The sequence below is a fragment of the Barbus barbus genome (assembly GCF_936440315.1).
Source record: "Barbus barbus genome assembly, chromosome: 21".
Lineage (NCBI taxonomy): Eukaryota > Metazoa > Chordata > Actinopteri > Cypriniformes > Cyprinidae > Barbus > Barbus barbus.
Genome location: NC_136749.1, coordinates 24439843 through 24464827, shown reverse-complemented (window position 1 = coordinate 24464827; position 24985 = coordinate 24439843). Strand labels below are relative to the sequence as shown.

Genomic DNA, 24985 nt, shown 5'->3' with positions numbered 1-24985 from the left:
ATAGCACAATATATTGCACATGGGTGAATTGTGAGTTCTTGAATAGGGCTTGGAATATACAATTTTAATATGACATTTTATCACTAATATTTTATCATATAAGGTGGATTGGTCTGCGCCTGCTGCTCACTGATCAAGCGGCAGGGGGCGCTTGTTGTCTCAACCCGGCAGGAGAGCAAAACGCAGAAGAAGAACTAGAATAACGGTTGAAAACAAAGAGTCCCGAGTTTCAGTGGCGCCGCGGCGGGTGTTTGAAGCTCGAGGCCGCTTGTCCTTTGACTATTGTGTGTTATTGATGTTAGCATCCAGTCAGCGTCTCTCGGGTAATGAAGCACATTATTGTTCCTCTGGGTTGTGTTTGTGTCATTAAACCCTTTCAGCCCGTGAGTTAAGGTACGTGGAGTTGTTCACTTTTTTTACTGACATTTAAACTCTTTTTGTTAGCTAACTTGGATACTTGTACAAGGTAAATGTGTTTATTTGAAGTAGCAACATACATGGAGCTTGTTTTCAAAGTTAATATGAACATTTGTTAATCTGGGTCTCACTTTTTGGCTGTGCTATAATGTTAACGTACTGAAAACTACATGGGGTGTTTGTAATTTAAACGAGCTTCAAATGTCCTAAACATAAGCAAATCTAGCTAAAATACAGCTCAGTTATTCCAGCTCTAAGCTTGGGGATATATTTTCTGCTGTTTTGCAATGAAGATATTTTTTAAAACCGTTCATCTGTGAATACTTTCTACATTTTTATTTAGATAAAGAGTAACGTTAGTGGAAATAATATTTAGTCATTTAAAATTGTTTAATGTTATTATTATACAAAAACATGATACAATTTTATTATTTAGTACTAATGGTATTAACCATTTTTAATTATTATTTTGTAATTTATATTTATTATTTGGTGTTATTTTGATTGCAGCTGTTCTGCCAGATCTTTTTGTTGTTCGTAGTTTTGCAGCACAGTGAAAAGATTTAGGCCGACTTGTTTGTAGATTTAATGTTTCTTCTTTTTTTGCTTATAGACCCCTTTTGTGTTTTGACAGTGTTGTCTTTTTAGTTTGGAATTTATTAATTAATGAATGCTGTCCACAGGTGACTGCCACAGGAATGACCACTTCACAGAAATACCAGAACCCCAAACTTGCAGGTACAAATCCAGTGCCATCTACAGCTAAGCATATGTTATGTACCTCATAACCATAATAGTTTGTCACATCATGCGTTCATTGTGCTCCAGTAGGACATTCTGACACGGAATGGCTGACACCTGCTGTGTCTGAGAAGTTCCAGAGCCGTTTTGGATGGCGGCCCAGCACAGCAGACAGTGGGGACATGGGCCTGGGTACCTCTGACCACACTGAAGGTGAGAAATCTGAGAGTGTTCAAACATTGTCGTGTCCATTTGCTTGCCTGTTGTGTAATACAGCTGAGTTCAAGACCTCAGTCAGCTCTTTCATCTCATCAGCGGCCTTTTAGTTGAAATTGTGAATCACCAAATGGGATTTCCAGGCATGGAATATATAGTCAGGGAAATTAATGGAATAGCAGTGTATTCTAGTACAGGATTCCCACGATGGAACAGTCATGGAAATCTCTATAATGAATACACATTTTTTTTAGTTATGTTTGACTCAGAATAATTTCATTGGCTAGAAATGGGTCTATGTTTGAGTGGAAACTTTATCTACTAATCATAAAGACTCGAAAGATCATGAAAAAAATTATGGAAATATAGAGATCAAAAGTTTTGGGAACCATGGAAATTATAGTAATAACTGTAAATTATAAGCAATAAATTTAAAATGATAAAAAAAAAAAATTCTCCAGTTTACTGTGACAAACCATTCAGGCTCTCTTTAATTTTTTTTTTTACATTCGAACATCCTGTCAGACTTGATTTAAAAAAAAAACTTCAATTGGGTCTATTTGTCATGTCTTAAAAATAATTATATGCGTACATGTACCCATGTGCAAGAATAGAAATTAATGAAATACAAAATCTAGTGTAGAACATATATATTCATTTTAATTATATATTTAGCCACCCAAGAACATTATATATTCAACTTCATTTGTGACCTTTTTTTTTTTTTTTTAACTTGGCCAAACAAACAGTGGCTGTATTTTTTTTTTTTTTATTTACAACAGATATTAGCTGGCTGGCTGTTTTTAGATTAAGCTGTCATATTTTTAGTCATGGAGATGTGCTCATAGTTCTGGAACTCCTATGAGATTTAGATGAGGATATGATATTCCATACCATGGATTCCTCCAGGCGGTGTTGCACTTCCACTGATGGGGGTCTCATTAGGAGGGCCTGACCTGGAGGACTGAATGGAAACTCTGATCCTGGTCTCTTGGTTTTCTTCTCTCTGCCTTGTTAAACACGTAACGCACAACGATTAGCTGCACTGATAAACTAGTAAATGTCGATTACCACAGATCTGTACCAAACATGCAGTGCGGATGAAAACATTTCTGTGTGCTTTTGTGTAGATTATGTTGGCATTATTGCATTGTGCTGTTTGGCCTGGTTTGATTGCTTATTTTTAGTGATAGACTGATATCACTTTGGCTGATTATTGGCATAACTGCTCAGTTCAGCAGAGGTTTTTATAACCCTTAATGTAAGTTCCAAAACATGACGACAGCCTTGTCAGTGGTTAAATAATTTTCTGTTTCAGTTTTTAGTAATGTTGTGAAATAAATATCTGGCAATTATATGCTACTGTTCAAAAGTTTGGGATTGATAGGATTTTTAAAATGTTTTTGAAAGCAATCATTTAACCTCGCCAAGGCTGCAATTTATTTGATCAAAAAAGAGTGAAAATAGTTACTCAAGAATTTTTTTTTTTTTTTTTAGTATCAATGTTGAAAGCAGTTGTGCTGCTTAATATTTTTTGAGGAAACCATGATATATATATATAAATATGAATATGTACATATTTAAGAAATATTTGCATGTTTTTGTGTGTATTTATATATTGATAAAATATACAAAACAATATACACACATTATGTAAACACAAATGTTTGTTTTGGATGTGATTTAATCACAATTAATTGATTTGACAGCCTTATTAGCACATCCGTCTAAATTAAAGTGATTTTAAAATTCTTATCCAGTAATCATAAACGACTGAAAAGGTCATGAAAATCCAGTATTATAATGTTTTATCCGACCAGCCTGTTATCTGGATATCAGTATCAGCTATTGAAAAACTATTAGGCGACCATTGTTGTTGTTGTTGCCCTGAAACCCAGATAAGTTCCCATAGTAATAGCAATAGCTAGCTGCTTGAGTTTTCTTACAGTTGTGGCATCTAGCAACTAAGACACCCTAATAATACAACTTTTATTTGTTTTTAAACAGCCAAAACGGTGGCGGCACGGAACTTCTTGGCAGCCGTTTTGCTTCAGCGGTTATAAATATATGGTTGACTGTCTATGGGCTTCTGTGTTGTGATGGTGACGGCTTTGTTTTGCTCTGGGTGTTTCTTGCAATGGCACAAAGCCTCTCAGCGCTCCAAGAATCTTTCGTCGAACCAAAGAATTGTTTAAACCTGTCCTTAGCAGATGTTCAAAATAGACACCCGCAGGGCAGACCCTCCTACTGCTGCCTGCCTCGTGACATTTCCACTTGATTTGTGTGTGTTAATTGAATTATTGTATTGAGGAACTTGTTTAAAGGCACTTCAGCAGTATTGCAGTATTAAGCACTATTAAGCATGTGTGAGAGGTGAGCTGTATGGTTAAAGCAGGAGTCCCACACAGACACCTCACAGCGTAACATGAGAGTGCTCTATAAATACCGCTAACCTTTCTGTGTGTACGCGCTCCTGCGCTAACAGAGCTGTAGGAGAACAAACTCTCATAGCAGGTACGCTCACCTTGCCCAAGCTTGACATTAATTTTTTTGAAGAACAAGTTCTGGCAGACTGAGTGGGTGTGTTTTAAGATCAGTAGTTTGTCATTTACTGAAGATGCATCAATGGGAGGACATGTTTTTTATGCCTCGCCGTTCTTCAATGTATGAAAATGTTATCATTTGATGATATCTCTTTTACTGCTAGCAAGGTGAGTACTATTTTTCACAATGGTTTGGTGTGTGTTGGTTTTCAGAACTAGATGACATTAATTTATCCGTTAATAATTCGCTAATTTAGCAACATACTTTTTGAAGTTGTATAATGTCTGTATAATTTAGGATTCATGACTTCACAGCAACATACTTTTTGAAGTTGTATAATGTCTGTATAATTTAGGATTCATGACGTCACAACAGTGAAGCAAAATGGAAGAGCTTAAATACACACACAATCATATAGATAGATGTAAGTGTGTGTAGAGGGAGAGAGAGAGAATCATATTATTTTATGGCCTTTTATTTTGCTTTATCTTATTTGCTTTAATTTATTTTCCCAATGCATTTCTTTTTATTTTAGTTTCAGTATGCTTTATTTTTATCTTATTTATTACTTTTTATTTGATTTTACGTTATTTTAATTGATTAAGTTTGGGTTTAATTTATTTTCCGAGGGCATTTAAATTTTTAAAGAACTTGCTTTTAATTTATTTTGAGATACAGCTCAAATATTACAAAATTTAAGACAAAATCCATGTTGTCTCCAATTTAGTGTCCGTGATGGGTACAAAAAAATATAATAAAAATAGTATACATGTTTAAATAATGTAAGCATTGAAAAAATGCCATTACTGTCCCACTATTTCAAATATATTTGGTTGAAAAGGGAAAAAAAAAAAAACTTTTTCTTAAGGATGAGCACTTTTTGCAGGCTCTTGCTCATTTAATGCATAACTTGTATTTGGTTTCATTAATTTCTCACTCCTCACTCCTGTTTTGTTCTAGACATCTGCAGCACTAGCAGCAGTCCCTCATTCCAGCCCATCCGCAGTCAAATCCCCATCCCCACTGCCCATGTCATGCCCTCCACAGCCGGAACTCTGGCCTCCAAGCTCAAGCCGCATGCTTCTGAAGAGGCCCGGGTGTCCTCCAGCTCTTCCAGCTCCAAGTCATCCCTCCCCAAATCTGCATCCTCCCCCAACCTGGACGCTCAGCATGAAGGAAATTTAGACACGACTTCGGTCAAGCCTGATTGCTTGAGCCGATACCGCAGCCTGGTTAATGGCCTCGATCACTCGCTCTTCCCCTCTGGAGATCAGACGCGGCTGGATGAAACCCAGAAGTTTGAGGTACCTGCCATGGAGCCAACACTTAATCAGTCGGCTCTGCTCGGGGGACTTTGCCATGATGTACGGCAACAGCTGCAAATGACTGGGCTTGGGGACAATACAGGCTTGCTGGAACAGACCTATAAAATCCTACCAGAGGTTAGGCCAGGTCTCAACTGTCCCTTAGACCCATACAGCCAGAGGAACATTCATCCAGGGTCTGGTGCTTCTGCCAGGATGTTTTCCGTACCTCAGGGCCTGCAGACTCAGGCTCTCCTGAGGGACCAGGCCAGCACTGGAGCTTATGATCCACTACTGCAGGAACGCTGTGGTGAACTGGCCAGCTGGCAGCAGCAGAAGCAGAAACTCGAGAGTCTGCGGATACAGGTGGAACAAATGCAGGTTAGGGATCAGCTTGTGTCCTGCTGCATACGAGAAAGGAAAAGGGAACAGTTATGTAATCACGAACCATACTTCTAAAGTCAGTATGAAATTAGATTTAACTTGATTAATTTCAACACATCTTGCTGATTTTATTGTGCATGATTCATCCGTGCATGTTGTTCCAAAAATAGACGGTGATCTTTCATTAAAATGTAGTCAGTGTTATTTTAGTATTATTTATCTACAATTTATTAATGATTTCAATTGGCTTATTTGTGTATTTTTATTTTAGTTTTTTAGTAATTTTGTGCTTTTGTCATTTTTCCTTTTTTTTATTTTTTATAATTTTATTTAGCTTAAATTTTTTTCAGTTTTAGTAATGTTAGTACTTAACTTTTTTCTAATGTTTAGTCTAGTTTTTTCATCTAATATTATTTTATTTTAGCTTTATTTCAAATGAGTGATAATTATTTTAATAGTGTTTTTTTTAAATTAACAAACACTGAATGTAGTAGCCTATGTAAAATATAATGGTTTGCCTCTAAAATAACTTTAGTTTTTAGTTACAAAAGGAAAATGTTAATCAATCGCAACACAAGCTAATTTCGCAACAGTAATAACTGAAGATGAATGGATATAAAATTAGAGTGCTGATACTGCACCTGTATTATTTAGAACGATATCTGATGGTTTCGTGGTTCTGCTATCTTGATTTTTAAGTACTGATATTATTTGAACAATTTTGAAAGGAAATGAAATACTATATTTAATTGTAAGAAATTGAAGATCTCAGTGACGTTTATGACGCGTAACAGGGACAAAGTACTCGTAACACCTTGGGTTCTGCAGAGTCATAATGAACCCTGAAAATCCTAATCAAACCTTTCATCCTGTTACAATTTACCACCCCTATATATATGTGGTCTGTATGTTAGAGGTCCGGACACCCCACTGTCTGGCATGGCTCTCAGTTTCCCACACCAATGTGATCACCCCAAATGGTGCAGGAACAAAATCACTGTTAACTTTCTTCTTTTCAAAAATAATGAAGCCATTTTGGGCAATGAGCATAATCTGTCTATTTTGATAATATGTCTATTTTGGAGTGGAATCTGGATCAGGGTTTTCCATGTCTATGTAGCTAACTTGCTTTATAACAGTTTCCCAATATGGAATTATTGCAGAGATATTGCAGAAAATCCACTGCTGCTAATTTGTCTGAGATACCTATATAAATCACAACAATAATAATAATAATCACATGTTCTGTAAATCTTAATAACTGCTATAAACAAACACTGAAACAGCACATATTAGGACTGCAAATGGCCATCTTTCTTGCTGCAAATTGCAATTATGCCATTATACTGTCAGCTTCATGCCAGAGACATTTTCTTCACTGCATGAGTTCATAACGGTTCAACAAGCTGTTCCACCTTCTTTTGATTGACAGGAAGACCTACATATTTCATCTTGTTTAATATTCAGTGTCAATTGGATACATTATACTATAGTAAAAAGGGATGCAAATACCGTTTCATGTGTATTTTAAAGGTAAAACTGATATCAATCTTGGCCCGATTGTTAAATTAGCGTTCATGCCTTCCCACCTATTTGTATTGCAGTTAATGACAGGAGGAAGTGGACAGTATGCATCTCTCTATCCAGCAACCTCTCACACCGAGAACAGCAAGTGGGATGCTGTCATTAAAGCCAATGAGAACTTGCTAAAAGAGAAAGAACTTACCATTGAAAGGTAATGCCAAGTTTTCAAAAGCATCTCTCATTTTCCAAAGATTTTTAACATTAACACAATGTAGTATCTGGCGCATTGCAGGCAGAAGCAGCAAATGTCTCAGCTGGAACAGTGTCTCAGAGAGAGTGAGATGCAGGTGCACAGTGCCCTCATGGGACGTGGAGCCCCTTACACCGATGTGTGTCTGTTGAGACTGCAGGTTAGCACACATGCATGCACAGCCTTTTCCTTGCACTGTATCAAAACATCTCTTTGAGTTGTTTCATCTTTCCTGTGTGTGTGTGTGTGTGTGTGTGATAGGAAGCCCAGCGGGAAAACGCTTTTTTGCGAGCCCAATTTGCCGAACGCAACGACTGCTTTACCAAGGAGAAGCTGGAAGCGGACCGGAGACTGGGTGCAGTGGAAGCAGAGACGCAACGTCTGAATGAGGTCTTGAAAGAAAGCAGTGAAAAACATGCAGAGGAGCTAAAGAAACAAGAAGAAAGGGTGAGCATATGCAAGCTTCATCATGTGACCTCCTCACAATCTCACTGAACTGATGTTTGAATTTTCATGTTGTGTTGTTGCTGTTTACTACAAAGATCCGAAGTCGAGACAAGCATATCAACAGCTTGAAGAAGAAGTGTCAGAAGGAGTCGGAGCAGAACAGAGAAAAACAGCAGCGGATTGAGACACTCGAGCGATATCTGGCTGACCTTCCCACCATGGAAGACTACCAGGCCCAGCACAAAAAGGTACTGCACTCTCTGATGGCCAGCCAAAAAAACAAAAGCCTTTTTTTCTGTGCTTTCACAGCAGTTGCTCATAATGCTCAGCTTCAGATGTTTCTCTTATGGTGTATTGCCAGACACTATTATAGCATCCACTGCACCCATATATCACACATCTGCTCCTATTGTATTCTTTATCTTAAAGTAGGAGAGTGTCCTTACTCTGCTGGTTTACAAAATCCCTAGCTCACTATGCTTCTTCTCCAAGACATTTTTTTTTTTCTTTCTTAAATGCACCTTACAATATTGTTTTGTTTGTAAATTATTTATCTTGTTTGTTTATCCCTTTTAAATGTTTATTTTATTTACTTTCTGATTTTTAGCTGATTATACCCTGTTATTGCTATTAAAAATAGCCTTAGTAAAAATAACATTACTTTAAATTATTTTAGTGAGAGTAGCATCTACTTTCAGAATCTCACCATTTACATTATTGTTTGTGGAGCTAAAAAATTTGGGGTCAGTAAGATTTTTCTTTAATCAATTAATACTTTTATTCAGAAAAGGTGCTATCAACTGATGAAAAGTGACATTTAGGGCTTTTATAATGTTTCAAAAGATTTCTAATGACTTATTTCAAATAAATGCTGTCCTTTTGAACTTTCCCTTAATCAAAGAATCCTAAAAATGTATCCTGGTTTCCACAAAAAATACGAAGCAACAGAACTGTTATCAACATTGACAATAAAAAAATAGCATGATGATTTCTGAAGGATCATGTGACACTAAAGGCTGGAGTAATGGCTCCTGAAAATTCAGCTTTTCATTACAGGAATAAACTGTTTTAAGATATATTAAAATATAAAACAAATGCAAATATATTAACATGCATCCAGCCTTAGTGAGACTTTTTTTTTTTTTTTTCAACAAAACACCAAAATTATACAGACCCCAAGTTTTTGAATGGGTGGATTTTTTTATATTGCCTATTCATCACCCAGCACTTTAGACCGCCGTTTTAAACAGCTGTTATTCTCATTCTCCGTCCTCAGTTTTAATTCAGTTATGGATGTTGTGTTGCAGCTGGAGGAGGCAGAGGAGGGAACAGCTCAGTTGCAGGCCACCGTCAGAGATCTGGAAGCCAAACTGGAGGAGGCCCGCAGTGCTGTGCGCAACAAAGAGACCCAACTGGAAGAACAGAGACGCAAGGAGAGAGAACTGCTCACAACAGTCACCAGGTAGGAAAAAGCATGCAAGCCCAACTTGCACAAAAATGCCCGTTTATTAGGTTTTGAAGCATTGCCATGTGTAGGATCTAATATTGTTTGATTTGATTGTGTGTCTAGTCTCCAGAATAGAGTGCAGGAGAGCCTTGAGGATGGAGTGAGATTGCCTTCTCTTGACATAGAGAAGCTACGAGAAGAAAACACTACCTTGAAAGAGGAGCACCAACGACTCAAAAAGGTTTTTTTATTATTCACATTACTTTGCAGTAACACTTAATTTAGCTAAGGGATGCCAATAGTTTTGAAGCATTGCTCTGCTATTGATTTAATATGAATATATGTTCTGTGCAAATATTTTAAGACACCATCTGAATGAATCTTCTTTTTTTAGGTCATTGAAAAGCAACTCAGGATAATGGAGCAGCTTGGCTCACAGATCAGGGTAAAGACTACTTTCAGTTTAATTCAGTTTTATTTGTTTAGCAGGTACATTTACATTAAATGTTTTAACTTGTATTTACATTAAATTTGTTTTGCATTTATCAGACACTTATCCAAGTGTTGCACTGAATGTTTACATTTGATCATGTATTCCCTGGGATTTGAACCTATGACCTTGGTGTTGCTAGTGTCATGCTCTTTAACAATGCACATTAAAAACAATGTAACAATTTGTTTGCAAATCGGTCTACTACTGCTACTACTACTACATCAGGACTAAGATTTTCTTTTTAAATAAGTCTCATCCATCCCAAAGCTGCATTTATTTGATAAAAAAATACAGTATAAACGTATACAATGTCTTTTTGTTTTATTCCTGTGATGGCAAAGCTGAATTTTCAGCATCATTACTCCAGTCTTCAGTGCACATGATTCTTCAGAAATCACTGTAATATGCTGATATGGTGCGCTAGAAACATCACTTATTATTATTATTAATGTTGAAAACAGTTAATATTTTTGTGGAAACAGTGATAGGATTTTTCAAGGATTTTTTTTGTTGAATGGAAAGTTCAAAGAACAGCATTTTATTTGAAAAATAAATCTTTTGTAACATTGTAAGTGTAGTTCACTGTCACTTTTAAACAATTTAATGCATCCTTGATTAAATTAGAGTATTTTTTCCTACTTTTGAATGGTAGTGTAGGTGGGAAAATAGTATTCAAGAACCGTTAATGGAAACAAACATCATAATTGTCTTGTATTTCAGATGGAACCTGTTCTGAATAAGAATTGGTCTTAAAGACTGTAATTAGGTGTAATTTAAGTAAATACCTCTCACTAAGAGCCAGGCATCATATTTTATGTTCAAGTCTTCAGGAATGTATTTTCAATAGTATCTAGGAGGTGAAGAATCTTTACAAACACCTTCAAAGTAGGAGGCTTCTTTAGGACACCTGATATTATTTTGGTGTAGGAAAAAAAAGTCTGTATTCAACACTTAGGGCGTGTATTTTTTTCCCTTTAAGTCCACTTAAAATATTAGTCAAAGTATCCTGTGCCAAAAGCAGTTGCAGTTTCATTTATATGAGCAAAATGTTTAGCTTGCAGCCATAACATTGTGTGTATTGTCTTAGACTCTGGAGGAGCAGCTCTCTCAGGAGGAGTGCAGTAGTCAGGCCCTGCGAGAGGAAGTGGCAGAGAAAGAGGAGAGTCTGCTGCAGTTACGCACCGCTATGAAAGAGGTTAGAAGTTGAGCATAATGCATATTCAGCTCTTTGAGTTTTTATAGCACACAGGAGAACTAAGGGTGTGCATGTGTTTGTATTTTAGCTCTCAGCGCAGAACCAGGAGCTGATGGAACATAATCTGACACTGCAAGAGCGTCTTCAGGGTGAGGAGGCGCTGAGTGGCCATGGTTTGCTCCCTGTGGGAGCCCGGCTCACCCAGAAGCTGTATGGCGAGATGGCCGCCTGTCTGTATGACCTCCGCTCCCTCTGCAACGTCCTCACCCAGCGGGCTCAGGGCCATGACCCAAACCTCTCCATGCTGCTCGGCATTGCCTGTAAGTGCGCCCTCTGCTGTCAACAAGCTATAAAGAAGACTAGCACCCTTTCAGATAATGCCTCGATATAACAGACCTTAGTCAGAGTTAGAATTACAAGGTATAAACTTGCAATTCTGAGAAAAAAGTCAGAATTGTGAGTTTATATCCCGCAATTGACCTATCGGTAAGCCCCGCTCCGAGTTGCTCACTGTCTTACAATAACAGCTGCAGTGTGAAAACCTTGTCCCACGATGTTTTTGCACAATTTTGGACACAGAAGGCCACCAAATGGGAATTAAATATCCGATTGCGGATGACAACGTGCAGGATCAACACTATTCATGTATCGCAGGGTACGATTAAATTAATGTACATTTAACCAGTTTAATATGGAGTGGCACTGAAATGTAGATCTGTTTTTGACCTACTCTGTACAAGACGTGAGAACAGTCCACTATTTAGGTTTGTATGTTAGAATGGACTCACTAACTTTAACATTAGCTAGATTTAGCCAGAGATACCTTGCTAAAGCACAGGATAACATTAACGTTCTGCTTGAGCAAATTAAAATTGTAAATTAATGAGTGTATGAAAACCAGAAAATGAACGTTTTTGTCTTCATTTGTATTGGGGATGAATACTTGGGGACTTTTTTCTCTGTTTTGTTTGGATTCAGGAAATGTAATAAAATAAATGATTGCCCATCCTCTCAGGATACCTGGAATCAGTGTTACAAGCACATTGTTTTTCCACTTTTGAAGCATAAACCCCATAAAACTGATGCGAGCTTCGGATCTTCCAATGTTTCTCTATGACTCTGAAACCTAAAGATGTCAGAGTTCCGCTCCTCGTGCAACTGAAACTCGACTGCCATTGGCTAGTCTGCGTTCGAGGGGAGGGGCTTACTGATAGGTCAATTCCTACTTTATAACCAAAGACTATAGAATGCCCAAGATGTCACTCACGCTGTATTGAAGGAAGCCCTGCCTATTGAGCAAAATAACCAATCGGTAAAATCATCATTTTACTGCAGCTGCCGTTAGAAGTCCTGGTTGCTATAGAAACAATCAGTATTCAGAGACATGCGCCTAGGACTGCGTATGCGCACTGGCTGGTCTAGCTTGAATAATATGCTTTTTTTTTAACGCTATTTGAGCAAAATATACAACTTTTATGAGACAGTTGTTGTCAGATTTCATTGGTGATTTCAAATATTAAACTTAATCGTGAGCTTGGCAAACAGTTTTGGAGAATTTGATGTTTCCCCATTCAAAGAGTTAGGAGCTGCACTTGCATGCCCAAGTGGCGTTTCAAAGATGTGACATGACTTGCCTTAAAGGGCCTTTGTTATAACTTGCAATTGCGAGTTTATATCACGCAATTCTGACTTTATTTCTCAGAAATACGAGTTTGTCTCACACTTTAAGAAAAAAAAAGTCAGAATTATGAGAAGTCACAATTGATTTTATTTTTTTTTTAATATATATTCAGTGGCGGAAACGGGCTTCCATATAAAAGTTTTGTAAAAAAAAAAAAACCTGATCTAGTACCTTCATCCAATTCATATTGTAAAGTCTGTAGTCTGTCCCTCACAGTCTGAGCTCAGTCTGAGCACAGTCAGCTTTCAATATTTATTATATCTCTGTATTATTTAAGTCAAGTTGAGCTTTATTGTCATTCTGCTACATGTGTGGACATATAGTGGAACAAAATGTCGTGTCTCGTAGGACCACGGTTCTACATACTAGTTAAACATAAGATAAACATACAACAATGCAAGTATAAGAAAAAAACAATAGAGCATCTGACTAAACATGTACTATAACTACTATACCTAGTTGCCTAGACATACACAAACTGAGACTGTACAAGAACTTTACATAAATACTGTACTTGAAATTACACAAGAGATATTTGTACATGAAAAAAAACGGTTTAGCGCTATAATGGCTTTTGTTTATTTCTTTATTTTCAACAAACCATTTGAATTTTCATCAGAACAGCCCTTGCTACTAATGTTAGAGATTAAAATGTAAATCAAAATGTCTAATGCAAAAGCTTATCACAGTAAAAGTTCTCAATGTAAATAATCAAGGAATGCTTTCATTAAGAATATTTCATTTCAATTTAATTTGATAAATTGAAATAATTTTACATTTGATATAATTTGACTTTTTTTAAAATATTTTATTTGAAGATGCATTCTCTTCAATTTTGTATTTTAATAATTGAAGTGTACACCTTGATTTAAGAAAATGAATCAAAATTACCAGCATGTTTTTGCTACGTAACTTTAAATCAGAAACACAATTAAAGTCTGTCTTAATACACATACTCATGGAGAATATCAGAGTCCCTGTGATTGATCTCACAATTCCTAGCACAGACTGGCACCTTGTCTGTTGTTTTGTATTAGCTGTGGTGATTACGGCTCAACGGTTGTCACCATGCTCTCGTGGAAACTCAGTATAGCAGCTTTGTCGTGCTATCTGTGTTGTGGCTTTTATTAGCGGTGACTCTGACACCGTGTCTATCTATCTGTCTGCAGCAGCTCCCCCTACAGTAGGAGAGCAGTGGGAGGACTGGCTGAGCCCCGAGGGGCTGCAGAAGAAGCTACAGGAAGCTCAGCAGCTCCGTCGAGACGTCGAGGAACTGAGAACCACAGTCTCTGACCGCTACGCTCAGGACATGGGAGAAAACTGCATCACTCAGTGAGCTCGGACAGTACGGGGGTAACTCCACATCACGAGTGCCTTTAAAGACACTACAATCTCTAGCAACACAAACCTTCTTCGTGAAGGATTAGCGACACTAAGGACACTGTAATCTCGCAAACCAGAGGGCTATTTTTATACATAAGATATTTTTCTAAGATTTCCATGACTTTGTGTGCAGTGGAAAGAGAATGATTTAAAATAAACCTTTCCATGTATTTGGGAACGTCTGTGATGAAGTTGACAATCAACTGAAAATATTTAATCTTTTGGTTCAACAAGGCGCTGTGTGTTTTACAATGGCAAAGTGAGTGACGCTTGGTTGTGTGTAACAAGAAGACATTAACTGTTATCCATCATCTTACAGTAAACAGAACGTACCACATTAAAGACAGAATGTAAGGCTGAGGAAATATTTGGCCACCTCTGGCTGTTTGAAATGACACCAGCAGATCATTTGTGTATAAAGTTGTTGGAGAATAGACATTCCCTAGTATTATATAATAAACAAAGTTCCACATGATCAAAGACATACCTATCAGAACAGTTTCCATAATGCTCTATCATAATCCATGATGTATTTGCTGTCTGGTCAATAATTTATCAGCTATAAAAAAATAGCCGCGTCATTGAATCAACACATCAGAGGAAACCAACTGGTGAAGCAAATATTGTATTAGTCCATGTCAAACATTAGAGCAGATGCCTTGCATTTCAGGGAAGTAACCTGTATTTGCTGCATAACATGTCAATGTAAATACTAATTGTCTTCTCTACTGTAATGTGTGACTGCCGAGGTAGTGGGATTCTATTACAAAAAGGGACCATATAATGTGGGGAGTGTTTTATTGGTTAATTGATATATTCTGGTCCTGAAACATCACTAACAAGAGTGAATGTAATTTGACGATGCACCTGATGTTTTTTATATTGTAAGATCTCTTTGAGGTTTAACAGAAAACCAGCCAGGCAAACCTTATCTAACAACACTAAATGTTTGTTTATATATATTTGTCTTAAGCCGTTTCAGTTTTTAGAAATAAAGCTTTGTATTTCAAATGTAACCTTATGTTGAATGTTTGTTTTTAGTATGTATAATGCAGTAACATGTTCTCTTTTGATAACATAGAAATTACCAGAACTTAGAATTTTGTAATATAGAAATTACAATTAGCATTTAGTCATTTTTAATATGTATTGACATTTAATATGTAATTACAAGCAGAAGTAGTACACGCCATTCATCAACAACAACAACAACAAAAAAGTTACATTATTTGGTTGCATGCTTGATTCTTTTTACACATATTAATAATGTAAGTGGCTAAAGCAGCCAAACCTGTTTATTATAGGGAGGTTTCAGTGTATTTGACCTCACCCAAAAGACTATTTATTCATGTATTTCTGCAAATAATGCAAAGAATATTGAAGACTTAGTTCAAACATTTACAATAATATGGAAGTTAATTATAAACCAAAGATCACCTTGACCGGTGATAGTCTCCTCCTGGTTCATTTACAGAAAATAGAAAAAAGAGCTTTTATATTATCAGTTGATTAAATTATAGTAATTAGATTTTTTTTAATGAATAATTTAGTTGTCAAATTGATTACTACTTGAAATTATTGTAAACCTATTTATTGATGTGTTTGAGATTTCCTTCCTGAATGATCAATTTCCAAAATTCATACATGTTGGAGTATGATCAGTGAGCTATTTGAAGTGTGCAGTTTTGTAGCCACACTGTGAAAGTGGGTTAATGATGCTCACTCGCTATGTGACATGAGATGATGGTTGTTGTTCTTTAGTTAAGGGTTGTTCTGTATGCGTCTGCACAGTATCTGTGAGATAAAGCTTGAGGACGCAGGAGCAGCGCTGCATTTGGAGTCAGACCACAGGACAGCAGTGTCTTGGTGTTATCACTGTAGCACTGGTGTGGAAATGCACTAATGATGTCATATGGTGCAGCAACCGGTCCTCTGTCAAAAGAGATTAGCTCAAATTATTGTCTGTAAACTTACTGTAAAGGGGTGACAACTTATATACTCTGCAATAATTCTACTTCTAAATATAGACAGCATACATACATTTCAGGTAAAACAGTGTTAAAGTAATAGTTCACCCAAAAATTTAAATTTGCTGAAAATTCTCAGCCTCAGGCCGTCCAAGATGTAGATGAGTTTATTTCGGAACAGATTTGAAGAGAGATTCTCTGCAGTGAATGGGTGCCGTCAGAATGAGAGTCCAAACAGCTGATAAAAACATCAGATTGGTGTTTGGTGATGAGTTTTTGGCTCAAGGTCTGCATTTAAAGTCACACCAGAGGTGTTCAGCTGGGATCAGGACTTGGCTTTCTGCAGACCAGTCAAGTTCTTCCACACTGACCGAATCAATCATGTCTTTTGGAACCTTGCCTTATACACAGAGGCACTGTCATGTTAGAATAGAAAAGGGTTCTGTCCAAACTGTTGCTATAAAATTAAAAACACACAATTCCCTAGAATATATTTATATGCGTAAACATTAAGATTTGGACTCCTAGAAATTACTAAAGTAGTCAAACCTGTTCATTAGAAGGGGGTGACCCAATACTTTTGGCAATATAGTGTATGTTTCCCTCCTGATTCAGATGAGATCACTTTTTCAGAATGAAGAAAGCTAAATTATGAATAGAGAATTTTTTTTTATATTTCAAACATAGCTTTTTCGCTTCACAAGACATTAATTATTGGACTTGAATCGTGTGAATTACTTGTGGATTATTGTGATGTTTTTATCAGCTGTTTGGACACTCATTCTGACGGTACCCATTCACTGCAGAGGATCCATTGGTGAGCAAGTGATGTAATGCTACATTTCTCCAAATAAGTTTCAATGAAAAAACAAACTCATCTACATCTTGGATGGTCTAAGGATGAGTAAATTCAAAGAAAATGTTTATTTTGTTAACCCCCCCCCACCCCCAAGTTTCGAGTATGACCTTTTAATAGATATATTTCAGTATTGGATGACTCATTAAGTATAGCTGCATTCCTATTTGTTCATGAGTTTATTATAGTACATTTTGGAAATACATGTAATGCTGCCTAAGATTTAGTCAAAAGAAAGCAACATTTTAAAGTTGCCAACATCCAGAGCGTAATATCTTAAAATGCTCCAGAGCCAGCTATCTACATTTTGAAACAGAGCTGTAATACCTTTTCAGATCCAAGTAGTGACGGAGATCTCCAATGGTCTCCGTGAAATACATTTTCATGATAAACGTCTCCATGCCATCCTCAGACTTCAGTCGTAGTGTGGTAATGCCTTTTTCTGATTGTGTAGAGTCCGTCTCACTAAATCACACCACATGGGTGGGAAATATCAGGGACTCTAATCAAGTTTTATGATGTCCATCAAAGCACTTCTGTTTGGTCATGAATTTAAGATGATTAGGATTTTGATACCATTCTCTCAGGGCCTGCAGGGTGGATGTTTCCACAGTGGTCACTGAGTGACTTTTGGCACCATCAGGAAAGCCCTTAACAAAACCAAAATTCAATTCAGTGGGAAATGTGACTGAACAACTAAGAACGGAACAGGACAGACTGAAACATGACTGCACTGACCAGTAGATGAGCCTTGATTGAGTCACGTATACTAATCACTTTCCCTTCCTTCACCACAGTCACAGGGAGCTTCCACAAGAACTGTTCCATGGTCAGCTTTTTGCCTAAATGCCACACAGAATGGCAATTTAAATCCATTTTGTAATACAATAACTGAATCATATCAAAATCATGTTCAAACCTGGTATCTGACTCTGTTTTGGCGCTGTGGAGCTGGTCTGCTCAAAACTGTCCACCGAATGCCTTCCTGCTCCATCTATACTTTGTCCTCTACCAGGAAACTCAGTCCCTGGCCGCCTAACTATGAACTCCTCATCCCGTTTGTCATGAACCTGTTTGTGTGATTCAAGAATATACATAAGATTAATGATTACTATATCTTTATATAGCATCCTTCCTTAATTTACGTCAATGGGATTTTTCACACACCACATGAAAACCATAAATATTTTTAAAAGTGACATGGTAAAGTTGAACACTTGCATTATACTGTTCAAACGTTTTGGGTCAGTACAATTTTTATTTTTTTATTTGATAATTAAATTAATTTTATTCAGCAAATTTGCATTAAATTGATCCTAAGTGGCAGTAAAGACATTTATAATGTACAAAAGATTTCCATTTCAAATAAATGCTGTTCCTTTCAACTTTCTATTCATCAAAAGATCCTGGAAAAAATGATCAGTTTCCACAATAATATTATGCAGCACATTTGATTTCATTATTAATAGTAATACATGTTTTTTGACCAAATTAGCATATTAGAATGATTTTTGAAGAATCATGTGATACGGTAGACTGGACTAATGGCTGCTGAAAATTCAGGTTTGCCATCACAAGAATAAATTACATTTTAAAATATATTAAAAATAGAAAAACATTTTTAATGGTTAGAATATTATATATTATTACTGTATTTTTAGATCAAATAAATGCAGCCTTGGTGAGGAATAAGAGACTTTCAGAAACATTTAAAAATATTATCAAGCCAAGCTTGTGAACTGTTGTGTATAGGGTTAGGGATTTGTTAAATCCATTATCCTAAATATGAGCAATAGTAATCATAGTGATGATATTAATGATGAAAACTGCATGGATTCACAGTCCGCACCTGGAAGGGCACACCATTAGGAAACCTTTCCTGAAGCTCAAAAGGAAAAAACCCATCCATCAAGTCCTGCATGCATTCCTGCAACAGGAAGACAAATCTGATGATTCATCTACAGTAAACGGAAGCTGGCTGTGGAAAATGTATGGTATTTAGGTAGTCAAACTAAGGAAAATAACTAAACCTGTGTGCCTGAGTCTTGATAGGAGCGGAATGGACCACTGAACATGACAATGCCGTTTTTGTAGAGCCAAAGAGGTATGGAAGACTGCTGGGTAAGTTTGGCTCCACCAGGAGTGGCGGTCACATGGGACTCCCCTTCCCCTGCTTCAATGTTCAGCTCCTGGATGTTCTGCAGGACCAGGTCATAGTTCATTTTGAACATCTTGCGTGCATTAGTTGCTCCAGGAAGTTGGCTGTTGGCCTGCTCATCGTGTTCTTTGTAACTTCCAACCCAGATCATTCCATAATCATTCAGAAACTTCTGTGTGGGTGGAGAAATGCCATTCTGTTGAGTTTACAATGACTATTTTGGTGTAGTTATACAGGAATGACCTTTGTTTTGTTGTCTGCATAACAAATCGAGCGTAGCGTTAGTTCTGGCAGGTCACGTTAGTCAAGCTCACGTCAGCTGACTCTCAGCTGATCCCCATCTACCTATAGGAATACGACACCTATCTAAGCATCCATATATAAGGTCGTCAGTATTATCAGCAGTTTTCGCATTGCTCAATAGCAAATTACCCTCCTCCATCCCCAACTCCTCCTCTGTCAGTCAGGATCCAGCCTTCTGATTCTCTTTTGAATCAGACAAATTCAAAAATGTGTACATAAAATTACTGAACTTTTTAACAAATCTGCAATACTTATGTTGGTCCTGTTGTGTTTACCCTGGGGGGTTATCGCTGCTCTCCCTGCTCTCATCCTTGCTAGGCTGCATGGATGCGCAGGGAGTTCTTGCCCAGAACAGAACCATTCCGCCAATCCAAACTATATGCTAATTGTCAATCATCTTTGACGATAGTGGTCCTGACAGAACAAACATTTACGTGGGTAACCGGTTGAAAGAAAACAATCACACTAAGCTGCTCACCTCCATTTCCCACACTTGGTTTTGAAGCTTGAAGCACAATTGAACCAGTTCTTCATCTTGGTTCTCATTACTTGTAGATTTCTCTAAAGTCAAAGACAAACATATTTGTTTAAACAAGCTTTTATATAACTGCTGAACTGGTTAAAAAACTAGTGCTTTAGTGTAAGTGTCTGTCTGGGTCATATTTCGCCCCCAAATTATCCATTCACACCTGGAATAATGTCCAGCAGATGTTTTACTGTTGGGTTTGTTTATGAGTTTTGTTATTTTACTTGATGAGCCTCATTAGATTATTATAACTGTAACATTGATGAGAATTATACATGTTTTTTTATTTATTCATTAAAATCAGCATAGTTTACAATAAATACTTTATAAATATATTAACATTAATAGAACTGTATTTTATTTATTAAAATCAGCTTAGATAAATGCTTAATGAAAATTAAAATGGTATTAAATGAATAAAATCAGTATAGACTACAATAATAAATATTTGAATGTATATTAGTTAAATGCATACTGATGAATGTATATTATATGCATATGCACACTTTAATGTATATTAGTTAAATGCATAATTACTGATAATTCAACAATGCTTACAATTATATTATTAAAATCATATTACAGCAATAAATACTACAATAATAAATTATTTCATCATTAAAATAAGCATAGATAAATGCTTAGATAATGAAAATGCAACAAAACAATTACATTGTTAAAATCAGCAGATTACTGTACAACAATAAATACTTAATTTAGATTACATTATAAATCATAATTTTAAATAATATATGATTATCTTTTTTCATTACAATTATGGGAATTGGGAATTTTAAAAGGGATTTAAACCTACTAATTAAATGTTTTCTTTATTGGTTCATGTTGATCTCACTGTAGTCTATATCATGCTGAATCAATATTTCAGCAATTTTAATTTCTTACTAAATTACCTTCTGCCTCTTGCAAAAGATTCAGTTTCTCTTCCAGAACTGCTATTCTTCTTGCCTTGAGCATAAAATGTAAGGAGATTAAGAGCTAATACCACATGACACCTGAAAAAATGATATGTGACCCTAGAGCACAAAACCAGTCTTAAGTCGCTGGGGTATATTTGTAGCAATAAACAAAAATACATTGTATGGGTCAATATTATCGATTTTTCTTTTATGCCAAAAATAATTAGGATATTAAGTAAAGATTATGTTCCATGAAGATATTTTGTAAGTTTCCTACGGAAAATATATTAAAACTTCATTTCTAATTAGTAATATGCATAGGTAAGAACTTATTTTGGACAAATTTAAAGGTGATTTTCTCAATATTTAGATTTTTTTGCACCCTCAGATTCCAGATTTTCAAATAGTTGTATCTCGGCCAAATATTGTCAGATCCTAACAGACCATACATCAATGGAAAGCTTATTTATTCAGCCTTTAAATCTTAAATTGACCCTTATGACTGGTGTTGTGGTCCAGGGTCACATATCAGCCGAGCACCCAGAGACATCTGATGCAACACTGATGATTGTTAACACAGACTTGGATACTTAAACTGTACAGCAAAGCAGATTCAGACACTGAGTCCACAGGACAATGAGACAGTAAGAATAAAGGAAGAGTCTTACCTTTCGCTCCATATCTGCAGCCTGAGTTTTCACCTTTCTCTCAAGCTGCACAATCTTTTGGATCATACTTGACATAAGTTCAAAATCACTCGGCGGAGCTGTGACATGTTTAGAGAAGATTTGTGAGACATCATATTTAAACTTTTGATAAAAAACAGCTTTAGTAGTTGGTAAATTCAGCCACGTTACCCTCTTTTGTCGTCTTCTTTTGCACAACCTTTGATCTTACAGTGGAAAGGTTGTTCGTGATGTGTGGCACTGGCTGGTTTTGTGGAAAGATCTCTCTGAATAATTGAGCTTCATTGTCTGAAACATCAAAATTGACACTTTTAAGTGATTTATAACATCCATTGATGTATAGTTTTCTCTGTGCATTTTCTATATTCTAATATTTTTCTCCCATATGCTTTTATGTTCCATCACAGGCATTGTTGGAAACCTGCCATTTATATAATCTGTAATGCATGGCATTAGAATAGCAGTTCAAACTCTTCTGACTGTTGACATTTATCTTGACATTATATTCGCTTGTTAGGACAGATGGGAAAACTGTAAAATGTCTGTAAGTCTTACCATTATCTGACCTTTCTTCGTAAGGCTTTCCTTCTCTAGATCACAAAAAACAGACACAGCATCTGATTATTTCAAAGATGGTCTAGATCGTTCTTGTAATGCAGTACCTTTGAATTATATAACTAAAAAAAAAAAGCAATTGCATTGACAAGAAATTTTCAGTGACTTTTTGTAAACACAACATTGACACTTGTCCCTCCTCATGGGCGGAACGCCATCAAAAGCACACTGCCCTGCCTGAAATGACATCAGTCTGCCAGAACACACACAGCCCAACGAGTCGACTCAAGAGACTGCCGGCATGAAGATGAGTGATGACATTGAGGTAGTTTGCAAATATTTTTCTAATATTGTGTTTATCATGCATAAATAGAATTAACATAAACATAAATAGAAGCTCACTAGTAAACAGTACGTGTCTTCATAAAAATGTAACTACAATGGCTAGTCATCTGTCGAGTTACTGATGACAGGTAGTGGCAGACAGGTAAAGTCACACCCTCACCTGTGACCTGCATTGTTATTGGCTGAAGACGACATACACACACACACACACACACACTCGCTAAAGTTTGTAGTCCAGAAACATTCTGAGCACAGCAATGCAAGAACAAAATTAGAAAATACAGGGCAGTGTCATTGTAACTACAAATACCAAATGCTTCCACAACGCAGGGTAGTTTACTTACAAACTGTAGTCTTACTGATTACAAATTATTGTCATTCTGACATTTTAGGTAATGTATACTGACTGCCTCAAGTTGTTTCAAACCTGTATGAATTTCTTTTGCTGAACACAAGGAAAATATTGTGAAGACTGAAGACTGTGATTTTATGAATTTTTGGGTGAATTATGTTAAAAAGCTACAGCAGACTTTCACAGATTTGCTCTGGTCAAGCTCAGATAGGCTACTTTGAACTTTGTGTACATAATTTATAATTAATAAGTAACTAGTTATAATTAATAATTTCAAGAACAGGATGGAACATAACATGAACGTGTATAAACTCGTAAACATCTGTTCTTGATAATATGCAGATTTCTGTGATTTTATGAGGAGGGTGGGATGTTTTAAATTCATTGGTAATATTTGTGACCCTGAACCACAAAACCAGTCATAAGTAGCATCGGTATATTTTTAGCAATAGCCAAAAATACATTGTATGGGTTAAAATTATACATTTTTCTTTTATGCCAAAAATCATTAGGATATTAAGTAAAGATCATGTTGCATGAAGATATTTTGTGAATGTCTTACTGTAAATATATCAAAACTTCATTTCTGATTAGTAATATGCATTGCTAAGAACTTCATTTGGACAACTTTAAAGGTGATTTTCGCAATATTTCGATTTTTTTGCACCCTCAGATTCCAGATTTTCAAATAGTTGCATCTCAGCCAAATATTGTCTGATCCTAACAAACCATACATCAATGGAATTGTCACGTGTTTTCATTATTTTCATTTAACATTACATCACTTTCTAGATGATTGTTATATATATGTTTGATCCTTTTAAAATATATATTATTACTATATCAGCATCTGGACCACAATACACTTAAAAAAAATAGAAGACAATATTAATTATATATTACGTTGTGGTACTGGATATGGTATTCTGAAAAAAGGAACAAATATGAGTTGTAGAGTGTCATTTCTAGCATAGTTTCTAGAAAATAATGTCATGTTTTAAAGTGTCACAGCTTTTCAAAAAAAGTTGCACATGCTTATGCTTCATTTTTCGGTATTTAACACTGCCTGCTGCATTTCGTTGGAGCGTACCCTTCACTGTGTATGTCTGGTAGAGGAGCTCGTTTGTTCTTCCTCAGGATGGACAGCGGTGAGCTCATGGTTCCAACAACAGAAGTTTACTTGTTACTAATCAAAATATCTTCATCTAGAATACAGAATAGTAGCAACACGCAACTCAAAACTCATGGAAATAATATACGATATTCAGAAAATGTCTTGTTTTTTAAAATATTCATGAAATACCTACCGTGTATCGGATTTCTGTGTTTAGCCAAGTGTGTTTTCAGCTCTGGGATGTTTGTTTGAACGGTTGTCATTAGTAACGAGAAAGAGCTGTGACTCCTCTAGGCGGCGCTACGGATCTGTTGCTGTGTCGCTTTTCCTGGAACGATATGGATGACTACGTTTTTATTGTATTTGTCTTATTTACGCTGTATTTTTCTGATCCCTAAAACGATGTGTCAACATTACCTAAAGACCACTGTATTATATTCAACGTTTCGAGACGGAAGCTGGCATACTTTGTTAGATTTGGCGGTGGCTGTTTACACCTAGTGCAAATAATGACTCCGTATATCATTATAACTGATTTCTAAGAACGATGCATCAATTATATTGCATCAGCAACTTGTTTTTGACTTGCGATAACCGTGCTAAGTTTGTTGACAGTTCCCAAGTCTGTTTACGTCGCCCCGCCCCGTTTTGCGTGCCCTGCGTGATGACGCCATCAGCAGCCGTCAGACAGACCTGACGAAAGATCACGGAAGATGCGAAAGAAAAAGGACCCGCTGGTAAGTTTCAACAAAAGCCAATTTTCCTTATTCCGAGATCCATTGCCGGCTTTATAGCGCACAGAAATCCCCACTGCGAGGCTCAGACGAAGCTCCGTTTGTTTATACGTTGTTCCACACTGTGAATGTGTGCCATGAAACACAGCTAAAACATAATTAGAGACTCGCTGGTGTGATTTAAACATTAGCAGATAGCGAGCGTTTTTTGTCGCCGCTCGCGCTCGGAGAGCGACAGTCATTCAAATTAACGGCTCCAACGGAAAACAGCGTAACTTACACTGGCGAGAAAAGCGACGGGAGAAGCTTTAAGGTCAGCCGTCATTTGCTGTGCTGTCCGTGTCCTCACCTAAATAACCAGTAAACCGTGTTTAATCGTGTGGCGCGTGATATGTATTAGTGTTGTTGATTAATTTAGTAGGTTTTCCTCAAACGCATTTGCGACT

General features: G+C 36.5%; 3 protein-coding genes across 7 annotated transcripts in view; 2 read left to right on the top strand and 1 right to left on the bottom strand.

Moving 5' to 3' along the window:
- Positions 1–166: 166 nt before the first annotated feature.
- LOC306887598 (centrosomal protein of 85 kDa-like) lies at positions 167–15040 on the top strand. 3 transcript variants are annotated; one of them, XM_079445458.1, is made up of 14 exons: positions 167–393; positions 1101–1155; positions 1246–1371; positions 4879–5603; positions 7211–7341; positions 7423–7540; positions 7642–7827; positions 7923–8075; positions 9135–9289; positions 9398–9515; positions 9669–9719; positions 10855–10962; positions 11051–11282; positions 13813–15040. In XM_079445458.1, exons 2-14 carry the CDS (start codon positions 1116–1118, stop codon positions 13977–13979), a joined length of 2310 nt encoding a protein of 769 aa, XP_079301584.1. In that variant the 5' UTR covers positions 167–393; positions 1101–1115; the 3' UTR covers positions 13980–15040. The 3 variants fall into 3 exon arrangements, with proteins under 3 accessions (XP_079301584.1, XP_079301585.1, XP_079301586.1); XM_079445459.1 differs by having other exon boundaries at positions 238–393; positions 1249–1371; XM_079445460.1 differs by lacking the exons at positions 167–393; positions 1101–1155; positions 1246–1371 and adding an exon at positions 3981–4085.
- On the bottom strand, positions 14952–24459 carry ubxn11 (UBX domain protein 11). 2 transcript variants are annotated; one of them, XM_079445462.1, is made up of 14 exons: positions 23999–24459; positions 23782–23896; positions 21995–22029; positions 21611–21727; positions 21422–21519; positions 20748–20802; positions 19789–19871; positions 18880–19179; positions 18699–18776; positions 17769–17919; positions 17588–17691; positions 17426–17499; positions 17177–17314; positions 14952–15958 (listed from the first exon to the last, which is right to left on the bottom strand). In XM_079445462.1, exons 2-14 carry the CDS (start codon positions 23847–23849, stop codon positions 15784–15786), a joined length of 1476 nt encoding a protein of 491 aa, XP_079301588.1. In that variant the 5' UTR covers positions 23850–23896; positions 23999–24459; the 3' UTR covers positions 14952–15783. The 2 variants fall into 2 exon arrangements, with proteins under 2 accessions (XP_079301588.1, XP_079301587.1); XM_079445461.1 differs by having other exon boundaries at positions 18880–19203; positions 23999–24245.
- Positions 24460–24464: 5 nt separating this feature from the next.
- LOC306887596 (calcium-transporting ATPase type 2C member 1) overlaps positions 24465–24985 on the top strand; it is a 31586-nt gene continuing 31065 nt past the window's right edge. Inside the window, exon 1 of one of the 2 annotated variants that reach the window (XM_079445454.1) lies at positions 24465–24542. In XM_079445454.1, coding sequence (XP_079301580.1) covers positions 24519–24542 — 24 coding nt within the window. In that variant the 5' untranslated portion in view covers positions 24465–24518. Of the gene's footprint in view, positions 24853–24985 lie in introns of both variants that reach the window. The other variant, XM_079445455.1, reaches the window with a different exon arrangement.